Below are 18,736 nucleotides of genomic sequence, written 5' to 3' on the forward strand. Positions count from 1 at the left end.
CGGACCGCTTTGAAGCTGATTGATGTGCGCGTCACGTTCGCTTCGGAGTGAACGAAAACTTCACCGTCTTGGGGAGAGGGGGGAAGGTTGCTTTGCTTTCAGCTCCTTAGGTTTTACTGTATACTTTTTTCTTCGAAAATACTGATTTTGTTTTATTTGTTTTTCCTTACCAAATAATGAGTTATACATCATGAGAACGATTTTAAAAAGAATAAAGTTTTTTGTTCGAAATGTCGGTTCGATACAATATGTCAGTCGAAAAACATTTTGATAATTTCTCTTGGTTTAATAATCGAAAGGAAATTTCGAAAGTCTAGGAATATGTTACTGCTTTTGTAGTTATATACATTAAATCTGTAAACAAACCATAAAATTGCATCGTAGTCGTTGTTTCAACGTGTGGTCTCTTGAAAACGCCAAAACATAACAAAAAAAATAAAATAATAATAATAATAATTTAATATTTATATTGCGCAAATTAACGTTGGGATATGATCAAACGCGCATCACAATGTTTTGTGGAAGACTTAACAGTCTTAACAGACTACTTGCAGCAGTTTACAATTTTTTGTGAAGGCTAATTTTAACAGATGCCATCAATTTCAGTAAAGTCCAATAAGAATCGAGTTTCGTGATCACGTCCGATGTAAGTAAGGGCGCAACCAGCCTACTCACACATTCTCAAATTTTTAAAGGGCTACCAGGGAAGGTTGCTATAAGGAAATTTTAATGACCTTTTCATAGCTTTGGGTATAGTTAGTAGTCCCCTCTGCTAACTATGCTTTGAGTTACGTTTTCTTTATTAGTCGGCGCTGTTTTCTTTCCGTGTAAGTTGAGGTTTTTTAGGATAAATTTTAGGGAGATTTTGTTCAAATTTCCTCATCGAAGTTTCGTCGGTTTCTCTGCTTAAATTTGGCTGGAGTAAAAACTCAAACTGTGCGGTAGAAAAACACAGTTTACCTCAATCTAGGTACTTGAGAAGTTTTTCTTTGTTTCGTAACTTATTTTCTTTGGTCCTATTCTTACGACATCTCTATATATTTTCGTTTTTCTCCATCACTCATAAACGGGACAATTTCCTACACAAAGGATGAATCCCCAAATCATTTTGGAGAATTAAGCAATGAAAGCAGTGGAGATACATGTAAAATTTATCCCTTAAAGAATTACTTTGTCTTTATGTTTCATCCCCCCCCCCCGAGTTGCTCTTTGTGAAGCCTTTTAACATAACGAAATGTGACGATTTCATAGCTGATTTCCACATACGCAAGCGATACCACCACTGATGTACTCATTCCCATGCTTGCACTTGTTCTTGAATTGAGCTCTCGAACTAATTTCATGAACGTCTTGCGATTCATACGGAAATTCACTTTCCATTCCTCTTCAGCAACCCTTCCCTAAACAAAGTCGTCTACATCTACATCTATATTTATTAGTCTTGCAAAGGGGGGCCATCACGCAAGACATAAAACAACAATAATAATTAACAAAATGAGATAAAAAATGTAAAAATAAATGATATATATATATATATATATACATATGTTAAAGGTTAAATTCCCCTAATTGCATCTTTAAAATTAATTAATTTATCAATTCCTTAAACACTATTTGGTAAGGAGTTCCAGTCTTTGATTGTTCTACAATAAAATGAATTCTTATACGTTTCAGTGTTCGGTTTTATTTCTATGTATTTATCCTTATGATATGATCTTAATTGACGGTTTTTCTTCTTGATATAATTTGGGAGTTCCATCTGGACTTCGCCATGGAGAATCTTGTAGAACATGGTTAAACGTGCAGACTTTCTTCTTTTCTGTAATGGAGGCCAGTCCAAAACATTTAGAAGATTTGACACAGTCCTTGGTTTACGCTCCCAACAATTTTTTACAAAACGTGCAGATCTTCTTTGAACAGCTTCAATTTGATTTATGTGTTTGTCCTTCCAGGGGTTCCAGACTGTGCTTGGATACTCGAGATGCGGTCGAACTAAGGATTTATATGACATTTCTTTGATAGATTCAGGACATTTTCCAAGATTCCTTTTTAAGAAACCCAAAGCTCTGTTTGACTTATTAGTCTTCATATCAATATGACTCCAGTCTAGTGAACTTGACAATTCCACCCCAAGGTATGGTTAGTGTGACGCAGACTCCAAAGTATGACCCATTAGCTTGTAATCGAAAATTATTAGATGAGATTTCCCAGTAACTCTCATAACAAAACATTTGTTGGGGTTAAATTGCATGAGCAATTTTTTTGCCCATTGTTCAATTGTAGAAAGATCAAAATAATATTACAAGAGAAGAGGGTCTGGTGCATAAAAACTATACTATATATACTCTACAGCGTTTTATTTTTTTCTTTTTCGCACGACTGTGCAGCCTAGTAAAAAGCCCTTGAGGACACCTCTCGTTGCCTTTGAAACTTATCCGATATGTGACAATTCCCTTTCAAGATCGGCGCGGCACAACTTATGTCTGTTACAGAAACTGACCCAGAATCAATGTGTTATGAGCGACCTAAAGGCCCCCCCCGCAGAATATCTTAATGTTTTCTTTCGACGTTATAAATTCTTTGCCAAAGGTTGTCGAGCAAGCTGGTCCTTGCAGTTGGCATCGAATTCAAAATTAGAAGCTTTTATAACTTCCAATTTAAAATTTTTTAATTATATCGCCGCGTGCGAATTTTTAAAATCGTTTACTGTACCTTAAATAATTTTAGGAGTACGTTTGTGGTTTATTTCAAAATCCTTCGTAATAAAAAAAATCCCTTTTCGAAACGAAAATGCTCTAAATTACGGGAAAATCACCGTCTAGCCCACAGCAGACTGTTTGACACGATTAGCGTCTGAATTAACATGTCAAACATTGATTAAAGTCAGAAAAACGCTCTTAAAACCTAAGGAAATTGTATCAGATAACATTCTGTCGATGACCTCTGCGGATGGAAAGCAAACGACATCAGAACGAACTCAGTAATTATTTAACTTTTAACGGCGTATTAAGGCAGCCGCTGAGATGGCTCTCACCAAACCTGTTAGGTCTTGCATGTTGCAGAACATGTACCGTTGTGTGATTATTTTTTTGAGTTTGACGACGCTATCTCTTCCAGTATCAGGTTTGTGCTTCAGCACCATAGGCGCCGTGAACTTTGGAATTCCCAACAACAAATCATAGAAGGCTACTAAGAAGAACTTTTTTTTCTTTTGCAGCGTTCCACTGGAACAAAGAACCTACAACTGTTAAAGGAATACTCGGTGAAAACGTTACACTTGAATGGAATTTTACCATTTCATCCGCCAACGAAACTTTGGACAGTTTTGTTTTGTTGCGATCCTCCTATGATGATATGATTAAATATAGTCACGGCAAGGGTATAGTGATCTACCAAAAATTTAAAGGGAAGGTGGCGATGTTGGCCGCTGGAACTCCGACATTTTTATTAATCAACTTACAGAGAGAGGACGACAAAGCTGACTTTTGCTTGAAGGTCTCCACAAAGATCCCATCCAAGTCAACAAATGACGATGGAATTATTCATTTGCCTAACCCCAGATGCGCTAAAATTGAAATCTTGGGTAAGATTAGTTTGTATTCTCTCCATTGAATCGAATCGCACATTTTAAATCTCTAACTAGTTGTTTTTCTTCCTTCTTCTGTCTAAAGAATCATAGTAAAATGGAATTTACTACTTTATTGGATCGAAATTAGATTTCGAGTACACAAAACATCTTTCATTTTCTATTTATGGACGAAAGGTCAAGTTTGATCATTCGTTCCTCTTGATCATATCGATAATATCGAGACTGGCAGGCCTATTTGTTTCACAAATCTAAAAAAGAGAAGAATGGATGATATTTAAAACGGTATCGCAAACAGTAATGATAATGTACTTAGAGTTTTTTAAGCTGCACAATGAAGAACAGTTTCCGTATGCTGACGGATGATTCGACAAAACGGAACTTAAACAGATCGACCCATTGGCTAAAAACGAGATTAGCTTGAGTCAAATAACAACAAATCTTGGTTATGATTACTTTTCCCATTTATTGAATCAATATTCAGATTTTGAAGTCTACTTCAAACTTTTATCTTAAGGTAAACAGCACAAATGACAATCAGAATCTACTGCAAACATCGGGAATAAAACAACATAAAAGCGAAAGGACACCGTCTGTAAATTTCAATTTCCTTCCATGTTAGGTGATGTAGTTTGTCAGAATTCGTCGTCAGTCCAATAGTAACCGATCTTTCGTATCCCGTGCAGGTTTGTTTGTTTGGTTTTTTTTTTTTTTTTCTTACGTTACCTGCGAAATTGTTCGTCCCAAGTTGATTGATTGATTGCTGTTCATGTATAAGAGTAACTGACACAGAAATATAGCCTCACAATAAGGTGTCTCATACAAAAATCACGAAGTCTCCCTATTCCAAAAACCTACTCGTCCGAAAACTACATTGAAGTTTCTAATTGTAAGATAATCTTCCCATTCACTTTCTCCTCTATTGAACTTATGGTTAGCTTAGTCTGACAATCTTTTAAAATGGAATAATTATCTAGTGTCGAAAACGTGGAAAAGTTGTACCACGGTTACTTATCAAGTCACGGGTTAGTCACTTCATTTTAGAGTTTTGCTACAACCCTTCGGTTACATATTACTCACAGTGTTTATTGGAATAAAATGACACTAAAGGCGTTCTATTCATAGTTAGTAGAGGGAGCTACTAACTATGTTCTATTACAGGCTCGTGGAACATGGCCATATATGAGCAAAACACGTGCCGCATAAATGTTGTTTGGTTATGTAATAGATCAACGAAATCACTTAGAATGTCAAACAAATTAAAACTAATTAACGTATCGTCCAGTTTCCAACACTAGTAGTCCTTTATTGATTTGACCAATATTCGGTAAAATGACTGTAAAGAAACAGTTGATCATAATTCTCATATCTATTTTCTCTGATATCGCATGTCAAACTAACGAGCGAACTAAAAATTTCTCCCGATGAAAATTTTCCAGACATATCTTGCATATCATGACAGCTAAACAGTTAAAAAAAATTGAATGTTTGTTTAGCCAAAAGTTAGAGGCCTCCCTAAACCGTTTTGGTAAGACTCGTTAGCCATTCCGCGTCAAATTTCATCACTTCCTGTGCTCACGGCCAGCCTTCTTTTTTAACTTTACCTGTGGACTCTTCTCCTTATTTATCATTCTCCATTCACATTCTCGTTTCAAACGCAGACAGACAGAAAAGACCTCCGCGCGCAATCGAAATCAGGAAATGTTGAAGCGATTGAAATTCAACGACCAGGATGTTTTGCTGCAAGATATCCATCGGAGCTAAAGAATACAGTTGGAAAACACATTTTTGTAAATAACTCGCGTGCTTTTCAGTATTTTACCAAACGTTTTGATGAGCACTATAGTTAAAATAATAATACCCGGGTTGACATAGAAAAAAAACTGTCCCTCGAAGGTCTACCGTATCCTTAATCGTTCGCTTATGTCGCTAAGGCTTGGCTTAATTAATTCTTGAGTGATGCCTTCTTTTTTTGATATTCACTCTGGAGACTCTCTTCAATTCTATGCTTCAATGCTTCTGAGTGGATCTGCGAATCAATGACGTTTTCGGGGCTTTTCAAAATTCCATATTTTTTATAGAACGTCCCACAATTGTTAACATCTCGAAAAACTCCACCTGGACATCCACTGAGGGAGACGATTTGATCATCACCTGCCATACAACTGGCATACCAACTCCTAATGTTACGTGGACAAGATCAGGCAAGAAAGCCAAAAACTTTGGACCATCATCTTCCTTAACATTAAAAAATATAACCAGAGAAGAGGACGGCTTATACTGGTGCATGGCAGATAATGGTCTCAGTACAGCCACAGCTTCTGTCAGGGTCATCGTTAAATGTAAGTATAAAGTTGAAAACAGAGGTAAATTGGGCGATTTTCCTTCATATTTAGTCTTCAAGATTCACCGTTAAATGTGTAGAGGAAAATATTAGATGCCTGAAAAGTGTCAATGTAAACCTTGGAGAAAGATATGACAACAGTACTTTATTCCATAGATGAGGAATGTTGTTGACATGGATAACAATTTGATATAAAATGAAAAAACAATTTACTGATTGGTTGAAATGGGATAAGGGAAAATAACAAGCTATATGAAGGAAACAACGAGAAAGAGCCCCACGACTTAACCCACGAATGATGCAGCTTTATAGTCACAAATATACAACCACAAAACCCTATTCATTTTAAATGTTATGAATAATGGAATATGAATTGTAGTGTTTGAACATGACCTCAGAATCTTTGTTCAGTTTAATCGTTGCGCAGCGCTTTTTAAGTTACGTCTCTATTTGAAGCTGTTAGATTACAACACTTTTTGAACGTGGGAAAAGTATTTCTTTAAACGTAAGATCCCATACGAAGGACATGATGCGCTGCTGATCAATATCTGTTCCTTAAATTGATGGTGTAAATTTCGTACGTTCCTTTATTAAAATATAGTATCCGCTTATTGTTCTTGTTATACAATTGGATGGTACATCCTTGAGACAATCTGGAAGCCCCTATGCAAATACATATCCAGATTTTCAAGTAATAGCGCTTTGGTCCACTAAGGCGTGAGGCCTACAGAAGTGTACCAAAAGGGAAAGTAAGCCCCAAATTCTACTTCTAACACTGTCCAATATTGATCCTTTAAACTAAAATTTAACAACGTTTTAGTTCCACCGTCAATAGAGTATATTACCAATGATACCAATGTGAATGAGACTGATGATGTCACTCTGTTCTGTAACTCAACTGGAAACCCTGTTCCAAAAATTACGTGGGTATTTGGCTTGGATGGGAGGATCATTGGAACTCAAGAAACTTTAACCTTGTCTCATGTCAAGAGAAACCAATCCGGCACGTACTGGTGTAGTGCAGCCAATGGTGTGAAGAGACCAAGGAACGACAGCGTGCGTGTGACGATAAACTGTGAGTCAAAAGAAAGAACTTTAATTAGCTTCTAACGCATTATATTACGGTAGGTAACCAACGCACATTTGAGTAATGACTTACTACTATATGCGAATTAATCCAACACCACTGTAATTTTCAAATCTGAACGAAATGGTAATTTGAATTTTAAATGGATTTGGTGCATCGATCTATTTTGCCAGGTGAAATTCAACTGAGTTTCGCTCATGTTTACTTTAAGTATTCAATGACGTCTGGTGTTAGATGAACTAACTTTAAAATATTTATACGAAATTATATTGTACACGATTCAGATCCTTAAAGGGAAAGTACGGTCTGGAAAAAGTTTACTTACATGAAAATTTCTTTGCTTGCATTGTTGCATTGTCCTAATTGGGTATTTATTTGAGCTAAACGCGGTTTAGTTGCGAACGATTACGTTCCAAAATTCGGCATTTCCAAATTCAAATCCGCCATCTTTGATGTTTGAAGTATCAATAGTCAAGCAAGCTCAATTTATATCCCTGCTGAAGTGGATGTAAACAAAGAAAACCGGTGAGAAGAGCGCCACTTATTGAATTCTCGACTTTGATTTTAATCTAGCCGAGAGGGTGTAATACATCCATTTGAGTTTCAAACGAGACATGGCTCGCCTTCAGCATGGGGAAGGAGATACCTTTGTTGAGGAGAAAGAGACAGAAAGTCAGGAAAATGAGTTTCAAGAAAAAACGTCGACCCGCTCAGTCGTTCACGTCTGGGAAATCGCGAGTGGTTCTCCTGCAGTAATTGTAGTGAGAAACCAACGGAAAACGACAATGTATGCTCCTAAGAATTAAATGTACTAAGACACCGACTCAATTTGAAAGGCAAAGGTCTTTTCCACAAACAAATCCAAGCTGTAGAGTGATAGTTATTTTGCTAAAGAAGACCGCAGTGCCCGCGACGGATTCCTTTACAGGAACCCAGCTTCGGTGTATAACTAAACACGAGCCATTTGGAACTAAAAACAGCCCCAGTTAGCATGCAACAAGTTAGAAATGATAGACTTGAAGATCATTCTTTGTATGCGTAAACACTGACAAAATTGATTAGACATTTAGTTACCAAAATTGAAAAAAGGAGGTGGTTAATTGTTACCAATCAAATTTTGTCTTTTTCAGCATTTGCCTGTAATTTGCAATGGTTTTTCTATATTTGTTGCTTAGAATTAGCTTCAACACAGTATTTTTCATCCTGAAGTGTTTGAAATGTCGTGACTTGTGAGAAGTAGAGCTTAGTTATTTTCGACGCGCGCCGGCAAAAAGTCACCTCTATCATATCTCACTTTCCGGTAGTCTGTGGAGGCTTACACCTTTTCCTTTTGAATTTTAGTATGTATTTTGAAATTCAACCACACGACAGTTCACCTCATTTCAGCTGTTGGGAGTATTAGAAATTGTTTTCACAAGGTAAAGCAGGTCAACAAGGACAAAGCGCCGAACAAAGTTTGACTGTTACGTCACAACTGACGTAATATCCAAGATGGCGTTCTTCTACCCATGAAATTGGTAAAATTGGGCAACTTCAAAACGTTCTTGTCGCTAATACAAAGCAAACTGGACAAAATGGCAGATATTTTGGAACTCCTGAGGAAAAAGTCCTTCTAATTGAGATAAACTTTTTCTAGACCGTATTTTCCCTTTAAAGTGCTACTGAAACGTAATTTTCATAACCGAGATTTTTGCAACATAATAGAGTTTGAACGTTATTTGCAAACGCTGTGTACTTTTTATGGGCCAACGCATAGCGGAAAGTACATTTTTAACAATTCGAAGTTGACCGGCTGAGATCAAAATTGGCGGCCATCTTGGCGCGGCCAAAACAGCCCTGTGACGTCATTGGTTGTGTACTTCTGTGAAAGAAGGGCAAAAGCATGGAGTGTGGCTTGCATGTTGGGAAGCCGAAAAGGAGGATTTTGAGCAAAATGCCATCCTCGTCTTTTTCATCGGCGGCCATATCGGCATCTTGGCTATCTGCGAGAGGTTCGCCTGGATAGGGAGCAAAATTCCCGACTGATATCGACAACGAATCTCAACCAGTCTATTTAGTTAATCGTCAACTGACGAGATCCACAAGATTAGGATCGAAACCGCGGTCTTGCCTGACCATCTACAGAAAATGTCGAAAGACATTATTACGGCAGATGGGCTACTGAACGCCCCGGACCAAAGCAATGCCATTCAGAGAATGAAGAAAACATGGAAGCCTCATACGACACTGCCACTGAAGATGATCTACTCGGCAAGTCTGAGGATAACGAACAAATCCCTCTGTACAAAATGCCCAGCAGAACATGTCCAGAAATAAAGAAAAGAAAACGAGCCAAAACGACTGAAACAATGAACACTAAGAACTGTAGAACGATCGAATCAGCGCGCGTGGCGCAAGCTGAAAGCAATCAAGACAACTTAACGATCGAGACAGTAAAAAAAAATAGCTGTACATCTACAAAGGCAAACGATTCGAAAAAGACGCAATCTCTGATGTGCGTAGTCAGTGCCACACATAAAGCAAATTCTCATGAAAAACTGGCATTTAATAGAAACACAATCACTACTGAGCGAACTATACAAAAATCCGCCGCTCGTATCTTACAAAAGAGGGCGGTCGCTCAAAGACATACTCGTGAGGGCTAAACTTTGAATAGGCTACTCAAAAAACACGCTGGGGGGTCGTGTAGGCCTGTCAACCCCATTTTACGGCACCATCTTCCTCTTCGCTACTGGAGACAACTTCGCTTCGTTCAGAAGAAGATTCACTTGACAAAACTTCAATATCGGCCATCTCCTTCGCCCACGAATACAAACAAACAGTGAGTAAAATAAACCATGCTATCGGAGTGAACACAACCAGTGACGTCATCAATCCATTTCGCTCGGTACCAGAGCCCGGACATGGTTTTGTGTAAAATTTTTGATTTGAACGGTTAAAAAAGATATCTTTCGCCTCATTTTGGCCAAAGCAAATTATCTCATGACGATCACCATGTTCAAAACTACAGGTTAGAGCAAAAATATCAGATGCGAAAATTTCGTTTCAGTAGCACTTTAACGCCCTATGATTAGTCTAGAAAACCCGGACCATCTTCTCAAAAGTATAACGCAAAATCAAAACACAGACGCTTTTTCGAACTTTGATTTCTTAAACTTCTTTGAGGCTCCTTGTTCCCCTTTGTGCTAATTATCCGTTATGAACACTTTTCCTGTGGCCTTCGGTCACTCATCCATCTCTGATCTATGCATTTATTTCACTCCGTTTTTGACACTGGCTTATAAAGGCGGAAAAGAACTGCCTTTCCAAAATGTTTTACAACAATGGCTTTCTTTTCTTTTTTTCCATAGATCCCCCAAGCATTGACACCAAACCCATCAGTCAAGCAGTGAATGAGTCTGATAACCTGAGGCTTTTCTGTAACGCCACTGGGCATCCGACTCCTCAAATCACGTGGTTCAAGAAAACGGACTCTTTAGTGCCACTCACAGTTGGCACAGCCCTCAAAGTGACGAATATGAGCAGAACTGATTCTGGAGTTTACAAGTGCAGAGCCAGTAATGGAATTGGAACTGATGCTTTCGCCTCAGCCAATGTTACAGTCAATAGTGAGTTGAAATTAATGTAAGACCATTACAAATGTTAGTTGAAACTGGTCAACGTTATTTTTCTTATAGGCTTTATCTAATTTCTGAATGAACAAGTGTTTAGTCGTTTATTTTTGTTGTCTTCGGGCCCCTTAGTAGCCTCGTCAGCCAGTGTAAAAATAATGCTGGTTTTGTTCCAAACGAGGTTAACATTATGTATTTCCGTACTCAAAGAATAACACGAGGTTCATGAAAAGAGTTTAAAATGTAGGGAGTTAGGTTGGACAAATTCGCCAAATGCAAACATCAAACCACAGACTTTCAAGCATTCCCACCGCACCTAGTATTTCTACCCAGTGCTCCCTGCGAGTCATATCATCATAACATTAATTACTTTACTTAACTGAAGCAACATTTACTTTACCCATGTTATAAGGAAAATTTCCTGGAAAAGTCTAATGTAAACCTGGAGAAGGATATCGCAACAGTACTTGATTCCAAATGGATAACAGTTTTGTCAGAAAGGAGGGTATAATGGCGTATTTTCATACACATAAAAGAATAATACTAGTGGTTCAAGTTAAAGGTTTTCATCCAGATAATTTGTTGCTAAATGGGCAAAAATACCGAGCAACAAATTTACCAGATATTCTTAGAGAAAATTCATCAAGAGGTTAATGTAGACATCAGGGAAAGATATTGCAAAAAACCGAAGGTACTTTATTCCATGGGCTAGAAATGTCGTTGACATAAATATCAATTTGATTTGAATCGCCAAAAAACTCTCTTCTCTAAATCAAGGGGATACGACTATTCATTGCTAAACACTTACGTTTCTGTCGTTTTTGCTACAGACAAAACAAAATTTTGCCTTGCCTTTTTGTCGTAAGACTCTTCGAATGTGGTTTTTTAGTAGTTCGTGTTGTAAATCTTTGACTGTTGCAACTGTCAAATATTTTCTTCCATTATCGATAGCTTCTCGTTGTTTTGCGGACACTAACATCAATTGTTTGATATTCGTCATCTTCAGGTAAACCAATTGAGACCCGTTTCAAATCAAATGTTACGAGAGACACAACAATCCGAGGCCTATCGGTAACCTTTCTCTGTAATTCAAACAGTGTACCGCCTCCAGCGCTCGAGTTACGTTTCAAGAACACATCACTAGGCCTCTTCAGTGGTGGAATGTTCACCATTGAACGCGTCAATGCCTCGGACGAAGGAATGTACCAGTGTGTGCCACATAACGTCCTGGGAACTGGACAAATAGCGACTCTATACCTAACTGTAGCAGGTGAGAATAGAAAATGAAGACACTGAGGTAGGATGTGTCAAGGAGCCAAACTACTTTTTTTTCCCATGAATTAGGTTTTATCATTATCATGGACAATAAATTGAGATAAAATGTAACTTATTTTTTGATTAAGCAATTATGACGGATAGTGACAGAAAAAGACTTTTTCGAGTGGCGGAGTATGAAATTTTCCCACGGCAAAAATGGATCAGCAAAAGCAATACTCCATCAGACGATGTACCGCTTATTACTGTAAGAAGAGAGAAGTCGATGGAACATTTTTATCTCTAAAAATACATTTTTCTTTTACCATTTCAACTTTAACTGTATAAGTGTATCAAGGGGCTTACAATTTTATTACAGTGCCTTAGCACTCTCAATGACAATATTGACGCAATTTTTCAACATTTAGTTCCACCATCATTTGAGTATACATCCAATGACACCACAGTCAAGGAAAATGATGACATTGTGTTGTTCTGCAATTCCACCGGACATCCTCCTCCAAACATAACGTGGACATTTTTAAGCGGATCTGAAGCAAGAATTGTTGGACATGAACAATATCTTACCTTGTCCAATGTCAGCAGAACCCAAGCAGGAACGTATCAGTGTACTGCATCCAATACTGCGACGACTTCTAAGACAACCACAATACAAGTTACAGTAAACTGTAAGAGCTCAATTATTGTTCCACTGTAATTCAACTTAATTTTTTGACAAGTCCGATAGTTCGAGTGTGAGACGTTCTGCGAACGACTTAATAGTGCCAACTCATTGTCACTGCCAATATTCCTTTGCAGAAAGCTCAGACATCATAATAGATTTTTACTCTTGATATCAGAACTGAAATGTAATGATTTACTTTACTTATAACTAACTTTCCACAATCTTCTTTAACAAAGGGGTCTTTTTGCTTCATTTTACAAAGCTGAAACGGCCACAGAAATCAATTCCGGAATGCATTCCAATTTCATTCAACCCTACATTTCAACTTTATAGTTTAGAACTAGTCTGAACTTGTTATAGACGAATTAGTAATGAAGAAAAAGCTCTTTTGGTCAGCAAAAAGGATTTGATCTAATGCTATTTTCATAGTTTAATTAAATAATTTTTTTTACATCTTAAGAGTATCAAGGGGCTTACAATTTTATTACAGTGCTTTAGCACTCTCAATGACAATATTGACGCAATTTTTCAACATTTAGTTCCACCATCATTTGAGTATACATCCAATGACACCACAGTCAAGGAAAATGATGACATTGTGTTGTTCTGCAATTCCACCGGACATCCTCCTCCAAACATAACGTGGACATTTTTAAGCGGATCTGAAGCAAGAATTGTTGGACATGAACAATATCTTACCTTGTCCAATGTCAGCAGAACCCAAGCAGGAACGTATCAGTGTACTGCATCCAATAATGTGACGACTTCTAAGACAACCACAATACAAGTTACAGTAAACTGTAAGAGCTCAATTATTGTTCCACTGTAATTCAACTTAATTTTTTGACAAGTCCGATAGTTCGAGTGTGAGACGTTCTGCGAACGACTTAATAGTGCCAACTCATTGTCACTGCCAATTTTCCTTTGCAGAAAGCTCAGACAGCATAATAGATTTCTACTCTTGATATCAGAACTGAAATGTAATGATTTACTTTACTTACAACTAACTTTACACAGTCTTCTTCTTTAATAAAGGGGTCTTTTTGCTTCATTTTACAAAGCTGAAACGGCCACAGAAATCAATTCAGGAATGCATTTCAATTTCATTCAACCCTACATTTCAACTTAATAATTTAGAACTAGTCTGAACTTGTTATAGACGAATTAGTAATGAAGAAAAAGCTCTTTAGTCAGCAAAAAGGATTTGATCTAATGCTATTTTCATAGTTTAATTAAATAATTGTTTTTACATCTTAAGTGTATCAAGGGGCTTACACTTTTATCACAGTGCTTTATCACTCTCAATGACAATATTGACGCAATTTCTCAACATTTAGTTCCACCATCATTTGAGTATACATCCAATGACACCACAGTCAAGGAAAATGATGACATTGTGTTGTTCTGCAATTCCACCGGACATCCTCCTCCAAACATAACGTGGACATTTTTAAGCGGATCTGAAGCAAGAATTGTTGGACATGAACAATATCTTACCTTGTCCAATGTCAGCAGAACCCAAGCAGGAACGTATCAGTGTACTGCATCCAATACTGCGACGACTTCTAAGACAACCACAATACAAGTTACAGTAAACTGTAAGAGCTCAATTATTGTTCCACTGTAATTCAAGTTAATTTTTTGACAAGTCGGATAGTTCGAGTGTGAGACGTTCTGCGAACGACTTAATAGAGCTCATTGTCACTGCCAATATTCCTTTGCAGAAGCTCAGACATCATAATAGATTTTTACTCTTGATATCAGAACTGAAATGTGATGATTTACTTTACTTATAACTAACTTTACACAGTCTTCTTCTTTAATAAAGGGGTCTTTTTGCTTCATTTTACAAAGCTGAAACGGCCACAGAAATCAATTCCGGAATGCATTCCAATTTCATTCAACCCTACATTTCAACTTAATAATTTAGAACTAGTCTGAACTTTTTATAGACGAATTAGTAATGAAGAAAAAGCTCTTTTGGTCAGCAAAAAGGATTTGATCTAATGCTATTTTCATAGTTTAATTAAATAATTGTTTTTACATCTTAACATAGTTTATTTTGGGGGGGAGGATTGGAAGAGAAGGAGGTATGGATTTGTTAACGCTGCTTCCTTTAATCTGTCTTTATGCTTGACCGGAAATTTCAAGATAAACCCGAGATCAAATATACAGTTCACACGACGATTTACACCTGGATTAACCACCAAACCAAAGTGACGTGTGCGGTGGATGGTGTTCCAAGCCCGAATATCACCTTCACCCAGGCTGGAAAGGTGCTGCATACTACGCTGCCTGAAAATGGCACTAGTGAGCTTCTACTTAAACCCAAGAGTACCGCTGATTTTGGCGACTACACTTGTACAGCAAAAAATCATCTTGGTTCTGTTAAAAAGATCATTAAAATAAAGCAATTAGGTAAGAAATCTTACGTGTATAAAAAAATGTTTGTTGTTGCCAAATGAAGTGACTATCTTGTTGTATGCAATAGTAGGGCGAGAGTTGGGTTGCATTCATCTTGATACTCTTGATTATGAAATAGAAGCATTAGTGAGAATGAGAAAAAAGTTGATGCCTGCACTTTTTAAGTAAAAATCTACCAAAATGGCTGGGAAAAGTACAATTTAGGGAAACTTTTCTTATTCTTTGCCAAATTAACTTTTTAAATTAATTACAAGGAAAGCATTAACTTTCGTTCCTAATAACTTGCACTCGGTATAGTTGTACCAGCAGCACCAGAGGGACTGGAGATTGATACAAGACTTCATAGCATAGAAATTCACTGGAAGGCACTAGACTCGACCCCTGATAGTCCTGTTATAGATTACCTGGTAATTGTAGCAATGAGGGGTGAGCCAGAAAGTCAAAAAAACTGCACTCGAGTCCACACGGGTCAACGGCAACTTATGTGTGCTGTAAACGATCTGGAGAGTGGAACTGTGTATAACGTGAGGGTTGCAGCCCGGAACAGGGTGGGTTACGGTGAGTTCACAGAAAAAGAAGTCCAGACAGGGGTAGAAGCTAAACCCACAACCAATTTGAACACAGGTAAGTTACTGTAGGGAATGCAAAGAATGTAACCATCATTATACCGAGTTAAGGCGAAACATGTTTCTTCGGTTGCCTTTTTAACATAATTGAAAGCAAACATATATATTAAGCTTTGCTTGCATTAGTTATTGCATGTTGGAGCCCAATCTATGTCGTCCGAATTTAGGAAAGACCCATCAAAAGGCCCAGCTTTCAAATACGTTAGACTACCTAAGGCCTCGTTTAGTATTTGTGATGTTTCTAACTTAGTATGATATCAGGATAATTACAAAAAATCCCGGAAATTAAAGCAACAAGCTTAGGTGAGATGAAATACTGGTTTTATTTTGCCAAAGGATCACACGTATATTTCTTATCCTACAACACTGAAATCCTCTTGAACTACATAAAACTGCTAAACTGGTCTTCGTTATGAATCTGAGACCATCATCAAACTAGTCCTAAGGCAAGGAAGAGTTTGGAACTTTTCTCACAATTTTGTCAGTTAGTTACAGGGTGTTTGGTATTCATTGCGACCCTGCTATAGGAAACATATTTTAGCATTTCCTTGACCCCTTTTTGTGTAATGATTCCAAAAACTCTTTATTTCAGCAAAGAAAGAATTCCAGGAGCAATATCAGCAAGAACAGTTATCCAACGCAGTGGTAGATGGCATTATTGCGGGAGTTCTTTTTTTCTGCAGTCTGGTGGTGGTAATTTTTGCGATTGTCAAATATAGGCGGCCCTGTCATCTAGGTAAGTTGTCTCGAATATGTCACAAAGAGGTAAAAAAATTGTGTGAAAAAAATTGTCCTCTTCGGAACTAATTTCACCTCGATGGTCGGGTCGAAGACCGACTTCTCCGAGAGAGCACTTTCCCGTGGAGCGCGCACAAACCAAATTTATTACAAAAGATACAGAACTAAAGAAAATGTATCATTTTTGGGAAGTGATCAATACTCGAAACCGGCGTGATTTAGTGACTGAATTGTTTTATGGCGTGTAAATCTTTTTATAATGGCTAAAAAGAGAAACGAGTTTTTTCCAATGAAACATTGAGCAATAAGGCGAAAACGTAATGGCGTCTCAGATAAATGTCGACAGTTCATTGAAGGCTGCTTGATCCATTGTAGAGTAACCGAACAGAAGAAAGAATTATTGCTCGCTCAATTATCATATTTCAAAGATAAAGCTGAAACGTTGTATGCTTTTAAACACTCTCACTTGCTTTTCTCTCAACTTCTCAGTATGCAAGAAGACAAGCCAGGACTTAAGGTAGAACCACATTAGCCTCTTACTGTTATTATCCTTCCAGTCGATAGTCAGAAATATATAACATCAACATGCGATGAAGGAAAAGTCGGAATTGTATAATCAATAGCCTCTATTTGGCGCGGAAACCATGCTCGAATATTTGTCCTCTGACATTATCCCTTCCGAGAAGCTCACAGTTTTCCCTGAGCGATAAATTTGCGCTGAGGGAGACTGTTGTTTTTATAACCTCCATTTTGCTTGAATAATTTGTCCTACCTGTTCTTCAAAGCTCACAGTCTCAGTAGACCAAAGCTCAGAGAAAACCGTGTAAACGAACAGGTTTCAGCTAGCCTCACTCTCTCAGAATTGTTTAGTTCTCGCAACAAATGGTGTCCGCAAACAAATACCCGAACAGATTTTCACATCAGGCAGAACCTAGGTATTTATGTAATTTACAACTGACCTTATAATTGGAGTGGGAGTTCTATATATCATTAGCGTAACTGTAAGATCTCAAAATTAACGTTCAGATCCATTCTATGGATATTCGTCTGTTTTGCAACGTATTCAAAATTACACACCAATCCATTCTATGATTAAGGTTCTAAGACTGAGCGGGAATTCTAAGGTTTTAGTAATGTCGATAAGACGTATATAAACTGATATGATGATCTCCTTTGTTAAAAGCTCTGAGGAGTGCAACATGGGGCATGACAATCCAGGGCTGAGTGCCGAAAACCCAGGAGCAGTTGAGATAGATGTAAGTTACCAAAACTGACATAGAGTGTTTTAAGCCAGATGGTTTGATCCCAACACAGATCTAAAATATTTTTTTTACTTCAAATAGGGCTAAAAATATTTTTTACTTCAAATAGGGCTCAACATAAAAAAAAGAAAGAATCTTCTTACTTCAAATGGGGTTTAACGTAAATTTTAGCTTTGCTTGCTTGAAAATGTAAAATAATCCACAGAAAAATTAACAGCTTTTCCGTCCTACCTATGTGGCTTGCAATGTTTTATGCTGTTATCAAAGGTAACATGCGCACAAGGCTTAAAAAGTTTTCTTTTTTTTTTTTATAGGAACAAGTGTGAAGTTCATGGTCTGCATCAGTCAGCCCTCTCATGGCTGAGGATGCTAAGGATGTAGGGGGGAGGGGGCGGGATGCTAAGGATGTACTATCGTTTCGATATATGAGACTAGTCGTTACTTATTGCCTGAGAGACAGGGGGGGTCATTAAGAGGATTTTGATTGTGTAACGATAATATCTTCTGTAATATTCCTACGAACCCCCCCCCCTCCCCTCATTGGCAGTTAATTGGCAGTTAATTTTCCATGGTCCTCCCTTTATATTCTGTCGGCGGCGACTGATCCCCCTCTGTTCTCCTTGAAAACGATGTGACCCCCCCCCCTCCCCCTCCAGGTTATAAATGACGAGTGGCCACTGAAGAAAGGTTGTGAAAATGCGTATGGATGCCCCCCCATGGCGGGCGTTAAACACGTTGTTTGTACGTCACTTACATCTCCTTGTTGTAGGAGTCGAGTGTTAACTACTTATTTCTGTATAACTATTTAACGGCTTGTATTTTCATAGATATTAGTGTACCGTCATCTTTTGAGGGATCAAGATTAAAGTATTTATAGTTTGTGTGTGTCATGTTACTTTCAGTTAACACTAGTTACTTTGTTTGTTTCCAGAAAAGGAAAGAATAAAAAGAAAGAAAGAACTAGCTGAAAAAGTTTTTTTTAAAATCAGATTCTGATGTGGCAGGTCTTGAAATGATAGAGGACTATGTTTGGAAACAATTAAACGATTAAAAAGAAGAGTTACGCATAAACAACTGAAACTCTTCAAGTGTTGCGGGAGGAAGAGGAGAAAGCAAATG

The 18,736-nt window shown here is 37.6% G+C and overlaps 1 protein-coding gene and 1 pseudogene across 1 annotated transcript; one reads left to right on the forward strand and one right to left on the reverse strand.

Annotated features, from left to right (window-relative positions):
- Positions 1–1,405: 1,405 nt before the first annotated feature.
- On the reverse strand, positions 1,406–2,221 carry LOC148726919 (uncharacterized; annotated as a pseudogene).
- A 646-nt stretch (positions 2,222–2,867) lies between these two features.
- On the forward strand, positions 2,868–18,589 carry LOC111342363 (hemicentin-1). The gene is made up of 15 exons (XM_088727628.1): positions 2,868–3,123; positions 3,218–3,583; positions 5,668–5,928; positions 6,751–7,005; positions 10,368–10,625; positions 11,635–11,898; positions 12,311–12,571; positions 13,107–13,367; positions 13,905–14,165; positions 14,719–14,985; positions 15,289–15,615; positions 16,210–16,353; positions 16,845–16,872; positions 17,539–17,611; positions 17,932–18,589. The coding sequence occupies exons 1-15, from the start codon at positions 3,024–3,026 to the stop codon at positions 17,941–17,943; spliced, it is 3,138 nt and encodes a 1,045-aa protein (XP_088583754.1). The 5' UTR covers positions 2,868–3,023; the 3' UTR covers positions 17,944–18,589.
- Positions 18,590–18,736: the final 147 nt, after the last annotated feature.

This window comes from Stylophora pistillata, chromosome 7, assembly GCF_964205215.1.
Source record: "Stylophora pistillata chromosome 7, jaStyPist1.2, whole genome shotgun sequence".
NCBI classification, from domain to species: Eukaryota; Metazoa; Cnidaria; class Anthozoa; order Scleractinia; family Pocilloporidae; genus Stylophora; species Stylophora pistillata.